At 37.1% G+C, this 21,200-nt stretch overlaps 1 protein-coding gene across 12 annotated transcripts in view; it reads right to left on the reverse strand.

Annotated features, from left to right (window-relative positions):
• CFAP20DC (CFAP20 domain containing) overlaps positions 1 to 21,200 on the reverse strand; it is a 266,604-nt gene that overhangs the window by 140,220 nt on the left and 105,184 nt on the right. For all 12 annotated transcript variants that reach the window (XM_067754980.1, XM_067754977.1, XM_067754978.1 and 9 more), the window contains one exon: positions 7,508 to 7,664. In XM_067754980.1, the coding sequence (XP_067611081.1) occupies positions 7,508 to 7,664 (157 nt within the window). The remainder of the gene's footprint in view (positions 1 to 7,507; positions 7,665 to 21,200) is intronic.

Genomic DNA, 21,200 nt, shown 5'->3' on the forward strand with positions numbered 1-21,200 from the left:
AAAAATTAATTGTGGAATATACATACAATGGCATACTATACAGTACTGAAGATCAGCACCAACATAAATGAATCTCTATGTGTACTGGGAAGAATGTATTTATGGAATAGTATGTACCATATGATTCCATTTATATAAAGTTCAAAAATAGGTAAAATTAATATGTGGTGTTAGAGGTAAGGATAGAGTTACCTCTCAGAAGAAGGAAGATGACTATGATTGGGATGGGACATAAAGAGGGCTTCTAGGCTGCTTATAATGTCCTATTTCTTGATCTGGGTGGTGGTTAACAAATGTGCTCAATTTATGGTAATTCCTCATGCTGTATGCCTACAATTTATAAATGTTTCTATATGTATATAAAAGTTTATAATATAATATACTTCAATAAAATGTTTACTGGAGTAAAGCAGGAAAAATTATTATTTTATAGATGCAATATATTTTCTTAACTCTGAGAAAAACAGGTATCTATTCCTAACTTATCTATTTACTTCTTCCTATTAGTTTTGGTGTCTATCTACCATATATTCGATGTACCTGAGTTCAGGCACTCTACTTTAGCGTCTCTAGAGGATAAAGGTCCTGTTGCATCGTTATATAGAGTTGGAGAGGGGATCTGGGGTCCTATAGCAACCGATACAGAATTCTAACCAATCTACCTGTTTTTAGCCATACCCTTTATCCCTGCCTATAGCAGTACCTAGGGCTGACAGTTCTTTTTTTTTTTTTTTTAACATGATAGCTGTGTTAATATTGTTATAGTTTATTTTAAAAAAAAAGATATGTTTCAAGGGTACCGCATTATAATTTGACATCTGTATATACTATAAAGTGATCACTACCACAAGTCTAGTTACCCCCTTCACCCATTTTGCCCACTCCCCCAAACTCTTCCCTTCTGGTAATTACCAATCTGATCTCTGTAACTAGGAGTTTATTTTTGTTTTATTTTGTTTGCTCATTTGTTTTGTTTTTTTAGATCCCCCATATAAGTGAAATCATACAGTATTTGTCTTTCTCCATCTGACTTATTTCACTTAGCATAATACCTTCAAGGTTCATCCAGTTGTTGCAAGTGGCAGGATTTTGTTCTTTTTTGTGGCTGAGTAGAATTCCACTGTGTTTATATACCACAACATCTTTATTTATTCATCCATCAATAGACACTTAGGCTGTTTCCATATCTTGGCTATTGTAAATAATGCTACAATGAACATAGGGGTGCATACATCTTAATGTTTTTGTTTTCTTTAGATAAGCACCCAGAAGTGAAATATCTGGATCATATGGTAGTTCTCTTCTTAATTATCTGAGGACTCTCCATGCTGTTCTCCATAGTGGCTTCACTGATTTACAGTCCCACCAACAGTGTATGAGGGTTCCTTTTTCTCCACATCCTTTCCAGCATTTGTTATTTCTTGTCTTTTTGATAACAGTCAATCTTAGAGATCTGAGGTGATATCTCATTGTTGTTTTGATTTGCATTTCCCTAATAATTAGTGATGCTGAACATCTTTTCATGTGCCTGTTGAACATCTGTATGTCTTCTTTGGAAAAATGTTTAGTCAGACCCTCTGCCCATTTTTTAATCAGGTTTGTTGTTGTTGTCTGTATTCTTTTTTTTTTTTTTTTTGGCTGTGTTGTTTCTTCATTGTGCTGTGCGGGCTTTTCCTTGTGGTGGCTTCTCTTGTTGCAGAGCATAGGCTCTAGGCATGCAGGCTTCAGTAATTGCAGCATGCAGGCTCAGTAGTTGTGGCACACGGGCTCTAGGGTGTGTGGGCTCAGTAGTTGTGGCTGTGGGCTCCAGAGCACAGGCTCAGTACTGTGGCACACAGGCTTAGATGCTCCACGGCATGTGGGATCTTCCTGGACCAGGGATGGAACCTGTGTCCCCTGCACTGGCAGGTTGATTCTTAACCACTGCAACACCAGGGAAGTCCCTTGTCTGTATTCTTTATGTATTTTGGATATTAACCACTTACTGGATATATGATTTGCAAATAACTCCTCCTGTTCAGTAGGGTGACTTTTATTTCGATGATGATTTCCTTTGCTGTGCAGAAGCTTGTTAGCTTGATGTAGTTCCATTTGTTTATTTTTGCTTTTGTTTCCCTTGCCTTTGGAGTCAGTTCCACAAAAACATCACTAAGAACAATGTCAATGAGGTTACTATGTTTTCTTCTGGGAATTTTATGGATTCAAGTCTTACATTCAAGTCTTTAATCCATTTGAGTTAACTTTAATGTATGGTGTAAAATACTGGTCTACTTACATTTTGCATGTGGCTATCCAGTTTTCCTTGCACCATTCACTGAAGAGACTATCCTTTCTCCACTGTATGTTCTTTGCTCCTTTGTTGTAAATTAATTGTCCACATATATGTGGGTTTATTTCTGGGCTCTCAATTCTGCTTCATTGATCTGTGTATCTGTTCTTATGGTAGTACCATACTGTTTTGATTACTAGAGCTTTGTAGTCAAGCTTGAAATCAAGAAGCATGATACCTCCAGCTTTGTTCTTCTTTCTCAAGATTGTCCTGGCTATTTGAAATCTTCCGTGGTTCCATACAAATTTTAGAATTATTTGGTCTAGTTCTGTGAAATATGCTATTGAAATTTGGATAAGGATTGCACTGAATCTTCAGATTGCTTTGGGTAGTATGAACTTTTTAACAATATTAATTCTTCCAATCCATGAACACAGAATATCTTTCCATTTATTTGTGTCTTCTCTAATTTCTTTCATCAGTGTCTTATAGTTTTTAGTATTCAGATATTTTACCTCCTTGGTTAAATTTATTAGTAGGTGTTTTATTCCTTTTGATGCAACTGTAAAAAGGGACTGTTTCCTTAATTTCTCTTTCTGACAGATCATTATTAGTGTATAGAAATGCCACAAATTTATGTATATTGATTTTGTTTCTTGTGACTTTACTAAATTTATTCCACCATTTCTTCCGGAGAAGTCTTTAGGGTTTTCTTTTTTTTTTTTTTTTTTGCGGTACGCAGGCCTCTCACTGCTGTGGCCTCTCCCGTTGTGGAACACAGGCTCTGGACACACAGGCTCAGCGGCCATGGTTCACGGGTCCAGCTGCTCCACGGCATGTGGGATCTTCCCGGACCGGGGCACAAACCCGTGTCCCCTGCATCAGCAGGCGGACTCTCAACCACTGCGCCACCAGGGAAGCCCCTAGGGTTTTCTATATATCATATCATGTCTTCCGCAAATAGTGACAGTTTAACTTATTCCTTTCCAATCTGGATGCCTTTTATTTCTTTTCCTTGCCTAACTGGTCTTGATAGGACTTCCAATACTATGTTGAATAGAAGTGGTGAGAGTGGGCATCCTTGTCTTGTTCTTAATCTTAGAGGAAAAGATTACATCTTTTCACTGTTGAGTGTGATGTTAGGTGTGGGCTTGTCATACATGGTCTTTATTATGTTGAGGTAGTTTCCTCCATACCCACTTTGTTGAGAGTCTTTATCATAAATAAATGTTGAATTTTATCAAATGCTTTTTCTGTGTTTATTGAGAAGATGGCTCTTATTGTAGTTCCTCTCTGTTTCTTTCTTCTCTTTCTCTCTTCCTTTGTGTCTCAAAGGTTTTCTTTAGTCCTATGTTTAGATTCATTTCTCATTTTCTTTTGTGTATTTGCTATAAAGTTTTTGTGTGTGTGGTTACTGTGAGGTTCACATACAGCATCCTATGTAAACTGTAGCCAGTTTTAAGTTGGTGGCAACTTAATTTTGAACACATTCCATAGCTTTATCTTTTTACTACCCCTCCCCATGTTTTGTACTTTTTTTTTTTTTTTTTTTTTTTGCGGTACGCGGGCCTCTCACTGTTGTGGCCTCTCCCATTGCAGAGCACAGGCTCCAGACGCGCAGGCTCAGCAGCCATGGCTCACGGGCCCAGCCACTCTGCGGCATGTGGGATCCTCCCGGACTGGGGCACGACCCTGTGTCCCCTGCATCGGCAGGCAGACTCTCAACCACTGCGCCACCAGGGAAGTCCCATGTTTTGTACTTTTGATGACATCTTTTTGTATGCTTCCCTTAACTAATGATCGTAATTTTACTATTTTGGTCCTTTAATCTTCATGCTTGCTTTATAAGTGATTGACCAACTACCTTTATTATATATCTACCTTTTCTTAGTGAGACTTTCACTTTCATACATTTTCTTATTATTAATTAGTGCTATTTTTTATTCAGCTTAAAGAAGTCCCTTTGATATTTCTTGTAGGGCTGGCTTAGTGTTGATGAATTCCTTTAGCTTTTGTTTATCTTGGAAACTCTTACTCTCTCCTTCAATTCTGAATGATAACCTTGCTAAGACTTCTCGGTTGGACTTTTTTTCTTTTTAGCACTTTGAATATGCCAAGCCACTCTCTTCTGGCCTGTATAGTTTATGCTAAAAAATCTGCTAAGAGCCTTGTGGGCTTTAGTATGTAACGAGTCGTTTTTCTCTTGCTGCTTTTAGGATTCTCTCTTTACCCTTAACTTTTACTATTTTAATTATAATGTGTCTTGGTGTGTGTGTCTCTTTGGGTTCATCTTATTTGGAACTCTATGCTTCCTGGACCTGGATGTCTATTTCTTTCCCCATATTAGGGAAGTTTTCAGCCACTATTTCTTCAAATAATTGTCTTGGCTCTTTCTCTCTTTTCCTTCTGGGATCCCTATAATGCAAATGTTATTTCACTTGATGTTGTTCCAAAGGTCCCTTAAGGTATCTTCACTTTTAAAATTTTCTTCTCATTTTGCTGGTCGGTCTGAGTGATTTTCATTGCTTTGTCTTAAGCTTACTGATTCATTCTGCTATCTCATCCAGTCTGCTGTTGAACCCCTCTAGTGTATTTTTCCGTTCAGTTATTACTTCTCTTTGGTACTTTCTTATACTTTCTCTTTGTTGAAGTCCTCACTGTGTTGATTCATTCTTCTTCCAAGTTTGATAAGCAACTTTATGACCATCATTGAACTCTTTGTCAGGAGACTTCTTATCTCTATTTCATTTATTTCTTTTTCTGAGGTCTTATATTATTCTTTCAATTGGAACATATTCCTCTGTCTCCTTATTTTGCTTTATTCTCTGTTTGTTTCTATGTATCAGGTGAATCAGCTATCTCTCCCAGTCTTGAAGGAGTGGTCTTATTTAGGACATGTCCTGTGGGTCTCAGAAGCACAATCCTGCTTGGCCACCAGAGCCAAGCATTCAATGGCTGCCTCCCTATGTGGGCTGTGTGTGCCTTCTAGTTTTGGAGTTGCGGTGGTACACTGGTGGGTGGGGCTGGTCCCTAGACTGGCTGCAGTGCCCAGCCAAGGCACAGCCCTAAGGGTAGGGTTCCCAGCAGGGTGGGCCCACTGGCATAATAGATTAGAGGGAGAATTCCAAAATGGTGCTTGCCAGCGCTGACATTACAAACTAGCCCAAGATTGCAAAGTGAATCAAAAATTGGCAGATTAGGGCTTCCCTGGTGGCGCATTGGTTGAGAGTCCGCCTGCCGATGCAGGGGACGGGGGTTTTCCTGGGAGTGTTTCAGTCCTGGGAGAGTGTCTCAACTGGTTCCTTCCTCTCCAGCAGACGCTTCGAGATTAGTAAGTAGGACCCCTTCACCTATGATCCATGTGCTTTTCAATTGGTGTTTGTGTCCTGTGGGTCAACTGGTTTTTGGGTCTGGTGGGTCTGCATGAGAGCCCTTTAAGAGTGGGTTTCTGATCCCTGCAGTTCTATAGTTTTCCTGGACATATTCCCCATTGGTTTTCAAAGCCAGGTGTTTTGAGGTCTTGTCTCTCCTGTGTAGTACCTAGCGGTTGGGGTGCCTGATGTGAAGCTCAAATATCCTTCTCCTCAGGAAAAAGATCCATAACCTTGTGATCGCTCCCATTTGTGGATTTCTGTGGCTGGGGTGTGGTTTTTTTCCCTTGAGCAGACTTATCTCTGCCTCTCCTACCTGTCTTGATGCTGTCCTTTAACCCTTTGTTGTGGAGACTCTATTCATCCAGTTTTCAGGTCCTTTCTGAGACAATTATTCCATATGTAGTTGTAGATTTGTTGTGTCTGTGGAAGGAGGTGAGTTCAGTATCTTCCTATATGCCATCATATTGAACCCTCTCCTAGGACAGCCAATTCTTTATCCTCCCTGAGGATCTATATTATGAATCTTACTGGTAAATCTCTCTGAAAACCTAAAAGTTTCAGCTTTCTCTGCTCTTTTAAGTCAGTTGTCACTCCTCAATCTTACAGAATTTATGAACATTTTTATCTGTTGTTATCTCCTCTTCATCCTGGTGGATTTATATGTTATAATTTTATTGCAGCTTAAGGGAGAATCAGAGATAAAAACATGTATTTAATCTGCCAATTTTTTTTTTTTTTTTTTTTTTGCAGTATGCAGGCCTCTCACTGTTGTGACCTCTCCCGTTGCGGAGCACAGGCTCCGGACGCACAGGCTCAGCGGCCATGGCCCACGGGCTCAGACGCTCCGTGGCATGTGGGATCCTCCAGGACTGGGGCACGAACCCACGTCCCCTGCATCGGCAGGCGGACTCTCAACCACTGCGCCACCAGGGAAGCCCTAATCTGCCAATTTTTGATTCACTTTTTTCCTTACATTTATGAAAAGTATTAATTAGGTTATGATTTACCTCTTACGATCTGATGTAGAATTCACCTATATTTCTATAAATTTTGAGGTTTCTTATTAGCTGGGTGCCATTTTTTTTTAAGTGAAATCTTTCACTTTCTTGTATAGCCTTTAAGTGGTATATGAGTGGCCATATTTCCTGGCTTATGATCTTTTTGTGGAACTGTAAATGCATTGCTGTGTTTTATTATCAAATGAAATTTACAGTGTCCTGTTCCACAGAATGAAACACAGAAGGATTTCATAGGCACTCATCCAGATGGAGCACAAATCTAAAGTCTACATGCAAACTTCTAAGAAATCACCTTTGCCATCTTATGTGCAGTCCTGTTTCCTGGGCTTCTAGAATTGATTTTGTTAAAAATAATCCCAGACGAAAATCAAAAAGAAGCATCAGTAGTTTCTCAATACTTTCAGTTGTTTAAAACTATCTTAGCAGGAGAGTTTGTGCTGCTTTATGAATTCTAGATGGCTCAGTTTCCTACAGAGTATAATTATTAATTGTTTAATGAGTAATTAATGTATTATTTCCAGTTTCTTTAGAAATAATATGAGGAATAACTCAACCATCTTTCTATTTTAACATGATCATTAGAAAATTAATATAGTAATATAATTTCAGTCAAGATGAATAAGCTCTAGAGATCTGCTGTACAACATTGTACTTACAGTCAACAATAACATATTGTATACTTTAAAATTTGTTGAAATAGATCTCATGTTAAGTGTTCTTTCCACAATTAAATAGAGTAAGATAAATTTTCAAAAACCACTACCATGTACTCTTACTGTCCAAAGGCATGTCTAATTTTCTAAAAGTTGAAGAACTAAAAAATCTTGATAGCAGCTTGAACATACCATCTTTATCAGCAGTGTCTTGAGGCCTGCATTTTAAAGTGAAGATCTTCCGTAGCTTACAGTTAGCTGAGACAATAATTCCATCCAGTGACTGGAAAACAGCTCCTTTGAATATTTCACTGGTAAATGCCACCAGGTCAATGCATAGATTGCACCACTAAAATTAAAAAGGGAAAGAGGAGTAAGCACTACGTAAAATCACATAAATGAAATGCAAAGTCCGGAATTGAGGCAATCGTCTGGATCAACCAGCCCCAAACCAATTTTCCCCTTTAGGCAAATCTACCTGTTTTGGCTTCGATTTTCTTAAGAATTGTCTTGATTCTTCCAAAGAAATCATCATGATCTAAACTGTACACTGGTCATCTGGCTGAAGAGTTCCCATTGTGAGACAAGGCTTTGACAACTTAGGGAGGTAACTCTAGATCAGAAGGCAGTATGCTAGTGGGAAGCTAATTGTAGGTGCATTAGACCACTTAAATCTTGAAAATCAAGGATAAGTAGCCAATCGTTCCTTCAAGAGGACTAATTTGATCACAATTAGCCACTTAGATTTGTTAAAAAAAAGCACGGATGAAACTGAAATTAGAAGCTGGGTCTAAACTGCAGCCATTGCTGTTTATTCATAACCAATTAACCTATTGTACAGAAATAGATTCTTCTAAAGAATTTGTAATTATGCCAGGTATTTGCCAGTTTTTAAAGTACTCTTGCAGGGACTAATTTCTGCCCATTAAACAATTAGACTCCTCAATACTTCATCAAATAAATTCTCTAAATGGTCTTACTGAGTTAAAGAAAAGGAGCAAATAATCGTTTAGTAAAAAATTATGACATATATAAGACGGCTGGGCAAAAGCAGAAAAAAGGATTTTTGCAGTTAAAAGAAAAGTAGTATTTAAAATTGTCTGTGCTAAATATAGATCAATGGAACAGGATAGAAAGCCCAGAGATAAACCCACACACATATGGTCACCTTATCTTTGATAAAGGAGGCAGGAATGTACAGTGGAGAAAGGACAGCCTCTTCAATAAGTGGTGCTGGGAAAACTGGACAGGTACATGTAAAAGTATGAGATTAGAACACTCCCTAACACCATACACAAAAATAAGCTCAAAATGGATTAAAGACCTAAATGTAAGGCCAGACACTATCAAACTCTTAGAGGAAAACACAGGCAGAACACTCTATGACATAAATCCCAGCAAGATCCTTTTTGACCCACCTCCTAGAGTAATGGAAATGAAAACAAAAATAAACAAATGGGACCTAATGAAACTTAAAAGCTTTTGCACAGCAAAGGAAACAATAAACAAGACCAAAAGACAACCCTCAGAATGGGAGAAAATATTTGCAAACGAAGCAACCGATAAAGGATTAATCTCCAAAATTTACAAGCAGCTCATGCAGCTCAATAACAAAAAAACAAACAATCCAATCCAAAAATGGGCAGAAGACCTAAATAGACATTTCTCCAAAGAAGATATACAGATTGTCAACAAACACATGAAAGAATGCTCAACATCATTAATCATTAGAGAAATGCAAATCAAAACTACAATGAGATATCATCTCATACCAGTCAGAATGGCCATCATCAAAAAATCTAGAAACAATAAATGCTGGAGAGGGTGTGGAGAAAAGGGAACACTCTTGCACTGCTGGTGAGAATGTGAATTGGTACAGCCACTATGGAGAACAGTATGGAGGTTCCTTAAAAAACTACAAATTGAACTACCATATGACCCAGCAATCCCACTAATGGGCATATACCCTGAGAAAACCATAATTCAAAAAGAGTCATGTACCAAAATGTTCATTGCAGCTCTATTTACAATAGCCAGGAGATGGAAACAACCTAAGTGTCCATCATCGGATGAATGGATAAAGAAGATGTGGCACATTTATACAATGGAATATTACTCAGCCATAAAAAGAAACGAAATTGAGCTATTTGTAGTGAGGTGGATGGACCTAGAGTCTGTCATACAGAGTGAAGTAAGTCAGAAAGAGAAAGACAAATACCGTATGCTAACACATATATATGGAATCTAAGAAAAAAAATGTCATGAAGAACCTAGGGGTAAGATGGGAATAAAGACACAGACCTACTAGAGAATGGACTTGAGGATATGGGGAGGGGGAAGGGTAATCTGTGACAAAGTGAGAGAGTGGCATGGACATATATACACTACCAAACGTAAAATAGATAGCTAGTGGGAATCAGCCGCATAGCACAGGGAGATCAGCTTGGTGCTCTGTGACCACCTAGAGGAGTGGGATAGGGAGGGTGGGAGGGAGAGAGACGCAAGAGGGAAGAGATACGGGAACATATGTATATGTATAACTGATTCACTTTGTTATAAAGCAGAAACTAACACACCACTGTAAAGCAATTATACTCCAATAAAGATGAAAAAATAAATAAAAATAAAATTGTCTCTGCTTTGATTAAAATATTAGGCTCCTCCATTATTTGCTTAGAAGCACAGTTTATATAAGGTCTATTTTATTAACTTATCAAAATTAAAAGATATATTAATTGATAAAGGAAATAATAATGTCATTTTAAAAGTCAAATTCCATTTAGAAGTATTGATTTTAATATGGAGGAGAACATGAGCTTGTTTCCATAGTAGAAAAGTAAAAGAGATTGCAGTAAATTATTGATTAAATATGTAAAATTATTTTCTTTGTATATGTCTCAACAGTAACATTTTATTCCCAGGTGATAAGAATGCTCTAGTCTTTTGGGGAAAAAGAAGTCAGTTGTAATAAAAGGTAGGAGATAGGATTGAGTGTGATGTAACAATGAGACTGGCTTGACCAGCGGAATGGTGCGCTCTGGGGAAGTGTGGGAAGTAATGTGGGATAGGGCAGTGAGGCCAGGTTCTGGAGGAGCTGGAAGATCAAGAAGAGAAACTTGGATCCCAGAGGGTCAAGTGTCACTGTGGTTCTTGAAGGAGAATGTGAGAAAAGTAGAGTATTGGAAGTCTGGATTAACCCTGATGCAGGAATGTTTGGGGTGGTAGAGTGGTACTGGGAAGAAGGCTGAGGCAGAGTAGAGACAGACTGAGGCACAGAAGCACCAATTAGTCTCCATCAGTCATTTAAGCATGAAGTGAGGAGGGTCTTGTTTGAAGGCTAGCATAGGAAGTGAAATGTAAGGGACAAATCCAGTATGCATGTCATATGGTGAAACACCACGGCTTGGTAAAACTCAGGTTATATGTAGGTACTGGGGTTTCCAGCTATCCAACACTAATTATTAACATTATTATACTAGCGTTATTATTGTTGTTACAAATTTGGGTTCCATTCCTTAAAAACTTAACATTATGCCCCAATTCCAATCTTTCAGCTGGTTTGTCCCATCAGGAATTGCATTCATCCATTCTTCCCCACAGGTGCTAAGTGCTTATCAGGTGTTAGACACGGGCTTAACAAAAGTTTTATACAAAATGTAGCCCTTTGTCACTTTTCCACTCATGCAATCATACTGTCAACTTTTAACCCTTTTTCTCTCTGTATTTTAAAATAATACCTCTTGATTCATCAATTTTAGACATTATCTGCTGACTTCCTATTATGGTAGATAAGATTTTTAGCTCACTTATACACCTAACTTTCCTGACTCCATCCTCCCTAGACAATTATCTCTCATTCTTTCTCTTTCTCTCTTTTCTTTAAAATTCATATTCTGTGTTTTCCTTATTGTGACTATGGAAATATTGTACACAACTGAGCCAAGTGATGCTCTATGATTACCTTTCCTTTCCTTATGCAACTTCTTTAGATTTCTAGAGTTAATAACTGCTTTTTAAATTATCTTTTTTTTTTGAAATAAGTATTTTGAGTCTTCCTACATCTAGGAAATGCTTGGAGGTGACATCTGAGTTTCGTTTTGAACAACTAATAAGGGCTTCCAGGCCCAGGGAGGTATGGGAATGTGTTGGGCATTTTTTCTCAGGACCCTCCCCCTTTATTCTCTGCTTAGATGAACCCTCCAGCGGGCTGCACCTGAAGACCCAATCAGAATCTGCCAGATCTGCTTGGGAATTGGTGTCGACCTCCTTTAAACAGCGCAAGTCCAGGAAACCAGGCCCTTACCTTCTACACCCATTTTTTTCTCTTTTTTTCCACAGTTTTATTGAGACACAATTGACATCACTGTATAAGTTTAAGGTGTACAGTATGATGATTTGATTTACATGTATTGTGAAATGATTACCACAATAGATTTAATTAACATCCATCATCTCATACAGATACAACAGAAAGAAAAAAAAACATTTCTCCTTGTGATGAGAACTCTCAGGATCTACTCTCTTAACAACTTTCCTATATAGCTCATCAGCAGTGTTAACTATAGTCACCATGCTGTACGTTACATCCCCAGTGTTTAGTTATCTTATAACTAGAAGTTTGTACCTTTTGATTACCTTCCTTCAATTCCCGCTCTGCCCTCACCCCTGCCCCCCACTACATCTAGTAACCACAAATCTGATCTCTTTTTCTATGAGTCTGGTGGTTTTTGTTTTGCTTTGTTTTCATTACAGTCCACATATAAGTGAGATCATACAGTACTTATCCTTCTCTATCTGACTTACTTCACTTAGCATAAAATGCCATCAAGGTCTATCCATGTTTCTGCAAATGGTAGGATTTTCTCACTTTTTTATGGCTAAAAAATATTCCATTGTACATATATGCCACAACTTCTTTATCTATTCATCTATAGACGGACACAGGTTGTTTCCATGTCTTGGCTCTTGTAGATAATGCTACAATGGATATGGGGGTGCAGATATCTTTTTGAGTTAGTGCTTTTGTTTCCTTTTACTATGTTCCCAGAAGTGAAGAATTGCTGGATCATTTGGTAGTTCTATTTTTAAGTTTCTGAGGAACCTCCATACTGTTTTCCATAGTGGCTATACCAATTTACAATCCCACCAACAAAGCACAAAGGTTCCCTTTCCTCTGCAATCATACACATTTATCTCTTGTCTTTTTGATGATATCCATTCTAACAGGTATGAGTTATATCTCACTGTGGTTTTAGTTTGCAATTACTTAATGACTAGTGATGTTGAGCATTTTTTCATATACCTGTTGGCTTTTTGTATGTCTTCTTTGGAAGACGGTCTATTCAGGTCCTTTGTCCATTTTAACTGGATTGTTTTTTTGCTATTGAGTTGTATGAGTTCTTTGTATATTTTTTGATATTAACTCCTTATCAGATATATGGCTTGCAAATATTTTTTCCATTTCATAGGTTGTCTTTTCACTTTGTTAATGGTTTCTTTTGCTGTGCAGAAGCTTTTTAGTTTGATGTAATCCTAGTTGTTGTTTACTTTTGATTTTGTTGCTTGTGTTGTAGGTGTGATTTATACACTTCTTATATATCCCAGTCAAACTGCTTTTATTCCCTCTGCCTGGACTTCATGCTTCATGGAAAGTATTCAACAAATAATGGTATGCATGTGTGTGTATGAATATACGAAGACACGTATATACATACATGCCTACACAAATACTTTCAATCTTTCATTATATCATCATTCGACAAACACCATAAATGTGTGAGAACTGGTAAGTTATTTAGTGAATCCATCTCTTAGAAGTACAGATGGGAGTAATTCCTGAAAAAGATGGGAATATCTTTCACAAATCTTCCTTGGTTAGAGGAAATAGAAAATTTTTTTTAGTTTAGTGGATAGAATTTTTTTTTTGGTTTAGCTGATATTTATAAAGGTTACAATTTTCATAAGCTTCCACAAATAACTCATCATTCATATAAATTCTGTGATAATTTTCTGAAGTTTTAGAAAAGAGTACGAACTCTCTACTATCAACAGGTGGGTTATCTGAATTACAGCTGATCTTTATAAAATATTTTCATTATCCTTGGGGATATCATTCACTCTTAAAATCCCTTTTTTGACATTTTTCTTGATCTCTAATCACTTTATTCCTATGTGCAACCCTAAGCCATCAGGGAAGAGCTCTTGATCTAAAATATTTATAATTATGGGTCCTTAAGAAATAAGCACAGGAAAGACAGCAATCTTGATAAAGAAGAGACAGTTCTGTTTAGTTTGTTTCTTGGATTGATAAGAGAGTTTATGGTATCTAGTTCCAGCATGGAATTTTACGTGAAACAACTGACTGCCAAAGGGTGAAAGCATTATTCAAAGCATCAGTTTCTAGTTTTTACTGAAATGTTTTGGCCATATGGCTTCATTGTACTGGTGAAACACATGCATGCACGTGCACACACACACACACCCGGGCGCACACACACATTCAAGAGCTTGCAATAACAAGCTCTTGGTTGTCCCAGAACTCTTTTGATTTCCTGTGCCCCTATTCTCTGCCAATACCGTAGGAAAGATCTGAAGACAACTGGATTCATTTTGCCTGTGTGTAAAGAGCCTGAGTCGCTAACAGTACACAGCTCTAGCCAGCACTGCCTTGCTAAAAAGGAATGACAAACAAAAAATTACAATTTCATAACCTAGAAATCATAAAGTGCATCTTTTCCCAGAATTTTAGAACCTCATTCTGTTTTCATGCTCCCGAAGTAACAAAAAACAAGGTTTTAAGACTGTTATTCTTGTTCCTTTTAAAATAATTAATTTCTCAAGAGAAAATCTGATTACAATGACTTTATCTATCTTTTTCACCATCATATTGTGTTTATTAAGTGGTGTAAGCAGAGAGATTGCAATAGTAATTTCCACATGGTCAGGGGAAGTAATTACCTATTACTAGTGTATTAAAAGCAATTTCTCCAGGAAAAGTAAATCACCACAAGTCCTTATATGGAGAGAGGGGAGTTGATGACTGGAGGTCGGGGCTGCCAGGGTAGTAGCTCATGGCTGAACCAAGGAAAGGCAAATTCCTTGTAGAAGTGTCATCATTATACATGTTCAGCAATCAATCTCTACCTCCAGTAAGGTATCTCTTCCTGAAACAGCTGTCCCATCTTTCTCTTGCTAACCCTCAAGTCACCCTTTCACTATGCCCTTTGAAATTCTTACTACTGAAAAGTACCTATATTCTTTATATTCTTCTAAGGGTCCTACACACCTTACCTTAACTGAAACCTGGCTTTTCTCTGCGATACTACTTCCCCTTCAAGTCTGGAGCTGAAGTTCACTTATGCAGTTCACCTGCGCTTCTACAGCCCCCTATTTTGAGGCAATGGGGCGGGGTGGCACTAGAAGAGAGTTTGCTCTTCTGACTGGGAACCTCTATCTTCTTTGGAGCCTGAGGCATTGCAGAGACAGGCTCTTCCACCCTTTCAGCTTCACATCACGCCCCAGTCACTCCTTCTACCTCCTCAGGTACACAAGCACCATCCTATACACACATTCCTGGAAAATACTGGGACCAGGTTCATCTTACCTTCTGATTCAACACCCTAAAAGTCCCTTAACCTTTTCTTAAAGTCTTCCTCTCCTCTTCACTCCTTAATCCACTCACGTGGCCATATCCTGAGATTTAATTTAATTACCCTGAAATACTTTAAAAATTCTGAATTATATTCTATTCCTTTATCTGTCTGTCAACTCCTTCCAGTTAACCTCTACTGACAACACCTTTTAAATATATTCTTCCGAGGGATGCAAGAGTTTGGGCCCTGGAGCCAAACTGTCTGGATTTGGATTCCAGTTCCACCACTTACTAGTTATATAATCTTTGCAGTTACTTGTCCTCTCTGTGCCTCTCTTTCCTTATTTGTAAAACGGTGATAATAATGACAAATCTCTCATACAGTTGTTAGGATTCAATGTTTAAATACATGTAAGCACTTCTAATAGTGCCTAACATGTGGTAAATGCTCAATGTATGTTAACCATATGATCTTTTTGACGTTCATACCGTGAAATTCATAGACTTTGAGGGTACAGTTCAATGAGTTTTGACCATTTCATACATCTGTATACCATACCCTATCAAGATACAGAACATTTCGATCACCGCAGACCGATCTTTTGTGCAGCTCTCCTATCAATCTCAGCAGTCATACCGTTTAAGGGCAAGTACTAACTTCTTTCACTTTAATTTTGTCTATTCTATTACTTTATATAAATGAAATCACAGTAAATGGCTTCTTAGAGTTAGGCTAAGACTTGAGGTTCATCAGTGTTCTTGCATGTACTGGTAGTTCATTCTTGTTTTGCTGAGTAGGAGCTCACTATGAATAGACCACAATTTGTTTGTTCAGTCTTCTGTTGTTGGACACTTGTGTTATTTCAAGATTTCGGCTATCATAAATAAAACTGTTGTGAAATTCAAATTTGTGTACACATATTTTCATTTCCTTGAATAGACACAAAGAAGTGGAACTGTTGGGTCAAAGGGTAAATGTTTAACTTTATGAGAAACTTCCAAAGGTATTTCCAAAGTGGTTATACCATTTTCCTTTACACTAGAAATTTATGAAATTGCTTTACATCTCAACAATATTTAGTATTTCTCGCCTCTTTTAATTTAGCCATTCTAGTGAATGAAGTAGTGGTGGTAACTGTGTTTTAAATCTGAATTTCCCTGACTGATGGTATAGAGCTCTTCTTCGTATGCTTATTTAACCAAATGTATAATCTTTGTTTAATTATTTTTGCCTTAAAAAGTTATGTCTTTTTATTATAGAGTTGTAGGATGTAGTCTGAATACAAGTCTTTTGTCAGTTATATGCATTAAGAATATTTTCTCCCAGTTTGTGCCTTGCTTATTCATTTTCTTAATAATATCTTTTTGATAAGAAGTTTTAAATTTTATTGAAGCCCATTTTGTCAATTAATTTTTTATTATGGTTAATGCTTTCTGGGCCCTAAGAAATCTCTTAAAGTAGCCCTTTAGTTTTAGTATTTATTTAGGTATACGATTCATCTCAAATTAATTTTTGTGAATGGTATGAAGTATGGGTTGAGGTTCATTTTTCTTTCTTCTGTATGAATACTCAGAAGTTCCAGTTCTCAAAGAATTGCTCTGATGCCTTGGTTGAAAATCAACTGACTATACATGTGTGGGTGTACTTCTGAACTTTTTATTGGTATCTATGCCAAGAACATAATGTCTTCATTACTGTAAGCTTAAACCAAGTTTTGAAATCATGAGGTATAAATTTTACTTTTTGAAAATTGTTTTGGCTATTCTAGGACCTTTGAATTTCTATGTAAATTTCAGAAGTATCTTCTTAATTTCTGGAAAAAAAAAAAAAAAGAAGCCTGTTGGGATTCTAACTGGGATTAGATTGAACCAACAGATTTACTGAAAGAGTATTGGCAGCTTAACAAATACAGTCTTCTGATTCATAAACAACATTCCCCCATTTATTTAGGTCTTCAATTTCTCTCAGCAATGTTTTATAGCTTTCACTGTAAAGGTCTAACATATATTTTGTTATTCCTGAATATTTAATATTTTTCATGGTATTGTAAATATTTTTAAGATTTAGAATTTTCAATTGTTTACTGTTACAACTTCGTATAGAAATATATAGAAACAAATGATTTTGGTATACTGCCATTGTATTCTGTGACCTTGATAAACTCAATTACGTTACTAGGTTTTCTTTAGTTTTTGTCGGTTCCCTAGAATTTTCTTTTTTATTAAAACATCTTTATTGGAGTATAATTGCTTTACAATGTTGTGTTAATTTCTGCTGTAAAACAAAGTGAATCAGCTATATGCATACATATAGCTCCATATCCCCTCCCTCTTGTGCCTCACTCACACCCTCCCTTTCCCACCCCTCTAGGTGGTCACAAAGCACGGAGCTGACATCCCTGTTCTATGCAGCTAATTCCCACTAGCTATCTATTTTACATTTGGTAGTATATATATGTCAATGCTACTCTCTCACTTTGTCCCAGCTTACCCTTCCCCTCCCCATGTCCTCAGCTTACCCTTCCCCTCCTCGTGCATTTTCTATGTCTGTGTCTTTATTCCTGTCCTATCCCTAGGTTCATCAGAACCAGTTTTTTTTTTTTTTTTTTTTAGATTCCATATATAGGTGTTAGGATATGGTATCTGTTTTCCTCTTTCTGACTTACTTCACTCTGTATGAGACTCTAGGCCCATCCACCTCACTACAAATAACTCAATTTCATTTCTTGTATGGCTAATATTCCATTGTATATATGTGCCACATCTTCTTTATCCATTCATCTGTTGATGGATACCTAGGTTGCTTCCATATCCTGGCTATTGTAAATAGTGCTGCAATGATATTGTGGTAGATGACTCTTTTTGAATTATGGTTTTCTCAGGGTATATGCCCAGTAGTGGGATTGCTGGGTCGTATGGTAGTTCAATTTGTAGTTTTTTAAGGAACCTCCATACTGTTCTCCATAGTGGCTGTATCAATTTACATTCCCACCAACAGTTCGAGAGGGTTCCCTTTTCTCCACACCCTCTCCAGCATTTATTGTTTGTAGATTTTTTGATGATGGCCATTCTGACACGTGTGAGGTGATACCTCATTGTGCTTTTGATTTGCATTTCTCTAATGATTAGAGATGTTGAGCATCTTTTCAAGTGTTTGTTGGCAACCGGTATGTCTTCTTTGGAGAATTGTCAATTTAGGTGTTCAGCCCACTTTTGGATTGGGTTGTGTGTTTTTTGGATATTGAGCTGCATGAGCTGCTTGTATAATTTGGAGATTAATCCTTTGTCAGTTGCAACGTTGGCAAATATTTTCTCCCATTCTGAGGGCTGTCTTCATCGTGTTTATGGTTTCCTTTTCTGTACAAAAGCTTTTAAGTTTCATTAGGTCTCATTTGTTTATTTTTATTTCCATTGCTCTAGGAGGGGGGTCAAAAAGGATCTTGCTGTGATTTATGTCATGGAGTGTTCTATGTTTTCCTCTAAGAGTTTTATAGTGTCTGGCCTTACATTTAGGTCTTTAATCTATTTTGAGTTTATTTTTGTGTATGGTGTTAGGAAGTGCTCTAATTTCATTCTTTTACATGTAGCTGTCCAGTTTTCCCAGCACCACTTATTGAAGAGGCTGTCTTTGTTCCATTGTATATTCTTGCCTCCCTTATCAAAGATAAGGTGACCATATGAGCATGGGTTTATCTCTGGGCTTTCAATCCTGTTCCATTGATCTATATTTCTGTTTTTGAGCCAGTACCATATTGGCCTGTAGTTTTCTTTTTTTGGGGGGGACATCTTTGTGTGGTTTTGGTATCAAGGTGATGGTAGCCTGGCAGAATGAGTTTGGGGGTATTCTTCCCTCTACTCTATTTTGGAAGAGCTTGAGAAGGAAAGATGTTAGCTCTTTTCTAAATTTTGATAGAATTCACCTGTGAATCCATCTGGTCCTGGGCTTTTGTTTGTTGGAAGATTTTTAATCACAGTTTCAATACCAGTGTTGTGACTGGTCTGTTTATATTTTCTACTTCTTCCTGGTTCTGTCTCGGAAGGTTGTGGTTTTCTAAGAACTTGTCCATTTCTTCCAGCTGTCCATTTTATTGGCATATCATTGCTTGTAGTAATCTCTCATGATGCTTGTATTTCTTCAGTGTTAGTTGTTATTTCTTCTTTTTCATTTCTGATTCTGCTGATTTGAGTCTTCTCCCTTTTTTTCTTGATGAGTTTGGTTAATGGTTTATCAATTTTGTTTATCTTCTCAAAGAACCAGCTTTTACGTTTATTGATCTTTGCTACTGTTTCCTTCATTTATTTTTCATTTATTTCCAATCTGATCTTTATGATTTCTTTCCTTCTGCTAACTTTGGGGTTTTTTTTGTTCTTTCTCTCATTGCTTTAGGTGTAAGGTTAGGCTGTTTATCTGACGTTTTTGTTATTTCTTGAGGTAGGACTGTATTGCTATAAACTTCCCTGTTAGAACCGCTTTTGTTGCATCCCATAGGTTTTGGGTTATTGTGTTTTCATTATCATTTGTTCCTAGGCATTTTTTGACTTCCTCTTTGATTTCTTCAGTCATCTCTTGATTATTTAGTAACATATTGTTTAGCCTCCATGTGTTTGCAGTTTTCAGTTTTTTCCCTGTAATTGATATCTAGTCTCAGAGCACTGTGGTCAGAAAAGATACTTGATACAACTTCAATTTTCTTAAATTTACCAAGGCTTGATTTGTGAACCAAGATATTTTCTAACCTGGAGAACGTTCCATGGACAGTTGAGAAGAAAGTGTATTCTGTTGTTTTTGGATGGAATGTCCTATAAATGTCAATTAAGTCCATCTTGCTTAATGTGTCATTTAAAGCTTGTGTTTTCTTATTTATTTTCATTTTGGATGACCTGTCCATTGGTGAAAGTGGGGTGTTAAAGTCCCCTACTATGATTGTGTTACTGTCGATTTCCCCTTTTATGGCTGTTAGCATTTGCGTTATGTATTGAGGTGCTCCTATGTTGGATGCATAAATATTTTTAATTGTTATATCTTCTTCTTGGATTGATCCCTTGATCATTATGTAGTGTCTTGTCCTTCTTTGTCTCCTATAATAGTCTTTATTTTAAAGTCTATTTTGCCTGATATGAGAAATGCTACTCCAGCTTTCTTTTGATTTCCATTTGAATGGAATATCTTCTTCCATTCCCTCACTTTCAATCTATATGATTGTGACCCGAGGTCTGAAGTGGGCCCCTTGTAGACAGCATATACATGGGTCTTGTTTTTGTATCCATTCAGCCAGTCTGTGTCTTTTGGTTGGAGCATTCAGTCCATTTACATTTAAGGTAATTATCAATATGTATGTTCCTCTTACCATTTTCTTAATTGTTTTGGGTTTGTTATTGTACGTCTTTTTCTTCTCTTGTGTTTCCTGCCTAGAGAAGTTCCTTTAGCATTTGTTGTAAAGCTGTTTTGCTGGTGCTGAATTCTCTTAACTTTTGCTCATCTGTAAAGGTTTTAATTCCTCTGTCAAATCTGAATGAGATCCTTGCTGGGCAGAGTAATGTTGGTGGTAGGTTTTTCCCTTTCATCACTTTAAATATGTCCTGCCACTCCCTTCTGGCTTCCAGAGTTTCTGCTGAACGATCAGCTGTTAACCTTATAGGGATTCCCTTGTATGTTATTTGTTGTTTTTCTCTTGCTGCTTTTAATATTTTCCCTTTGTAGTTAATTTTTGATAGTTTGATTAATATGTGTCTTGGCAAGTTTCTCCTTGGATTTATCCTGTATGGGATTCTCTGCGCTTCCTGGGCTTGATTTACTATTTCCTTTCCCATGTTAGGGAAGTTTTCAACTATAATCTCTTGAAATATTTTCTCAGACCCTTTCTTTTTCACTTATTTTTCTGGGACCCCTATAATTTGAACGTTGGTACGTTTAATGTTGTCCCAGAGGTCTCTTTTCATTCTTTTTTCTTTATTGTGTTCTGTGGCAGTTATTTCCACTATTTTATTTTCCAGGTCACTTATCCGTTGTTCTGTCTCAGTTATTCTGCTATTGATTCCTTCTAGAGAATTTTTAATTTCATTTATTGTGTTGTTCATCATTGTTTGTTTGCTCTTTAGTTCTTCTAGGTCCTTGTTAAACGTTTCTTGCATTTTCTCCATTCTATTTCCAAGATTTTGGATCATCTCTACTATCATTACTCTGATTTCTTTTTCAGGTAGACTGCCTGTTTCCTCTTCATTTGTTTGGTCTGGTGTGTTTTTACCTTGCTCCTTCATCTGCTGCATATTTCTCTGTCTTCTGATTTTGTTTAA

This window comes from Pseudorca crassidens, chromosome 10 (genome assembly GCF_039906515.1).
Source record: "Pseudorca crassidens isolate mPseCra1 chromosome 10, mPseCra1.hap1, whole genome shotgun sequence".
NCBI lineage: Eukaryota > Metazoa > Chordata > Mammalia > Artiodactyla > Delphinidae > Pseudorca > Pseudorca crassidens.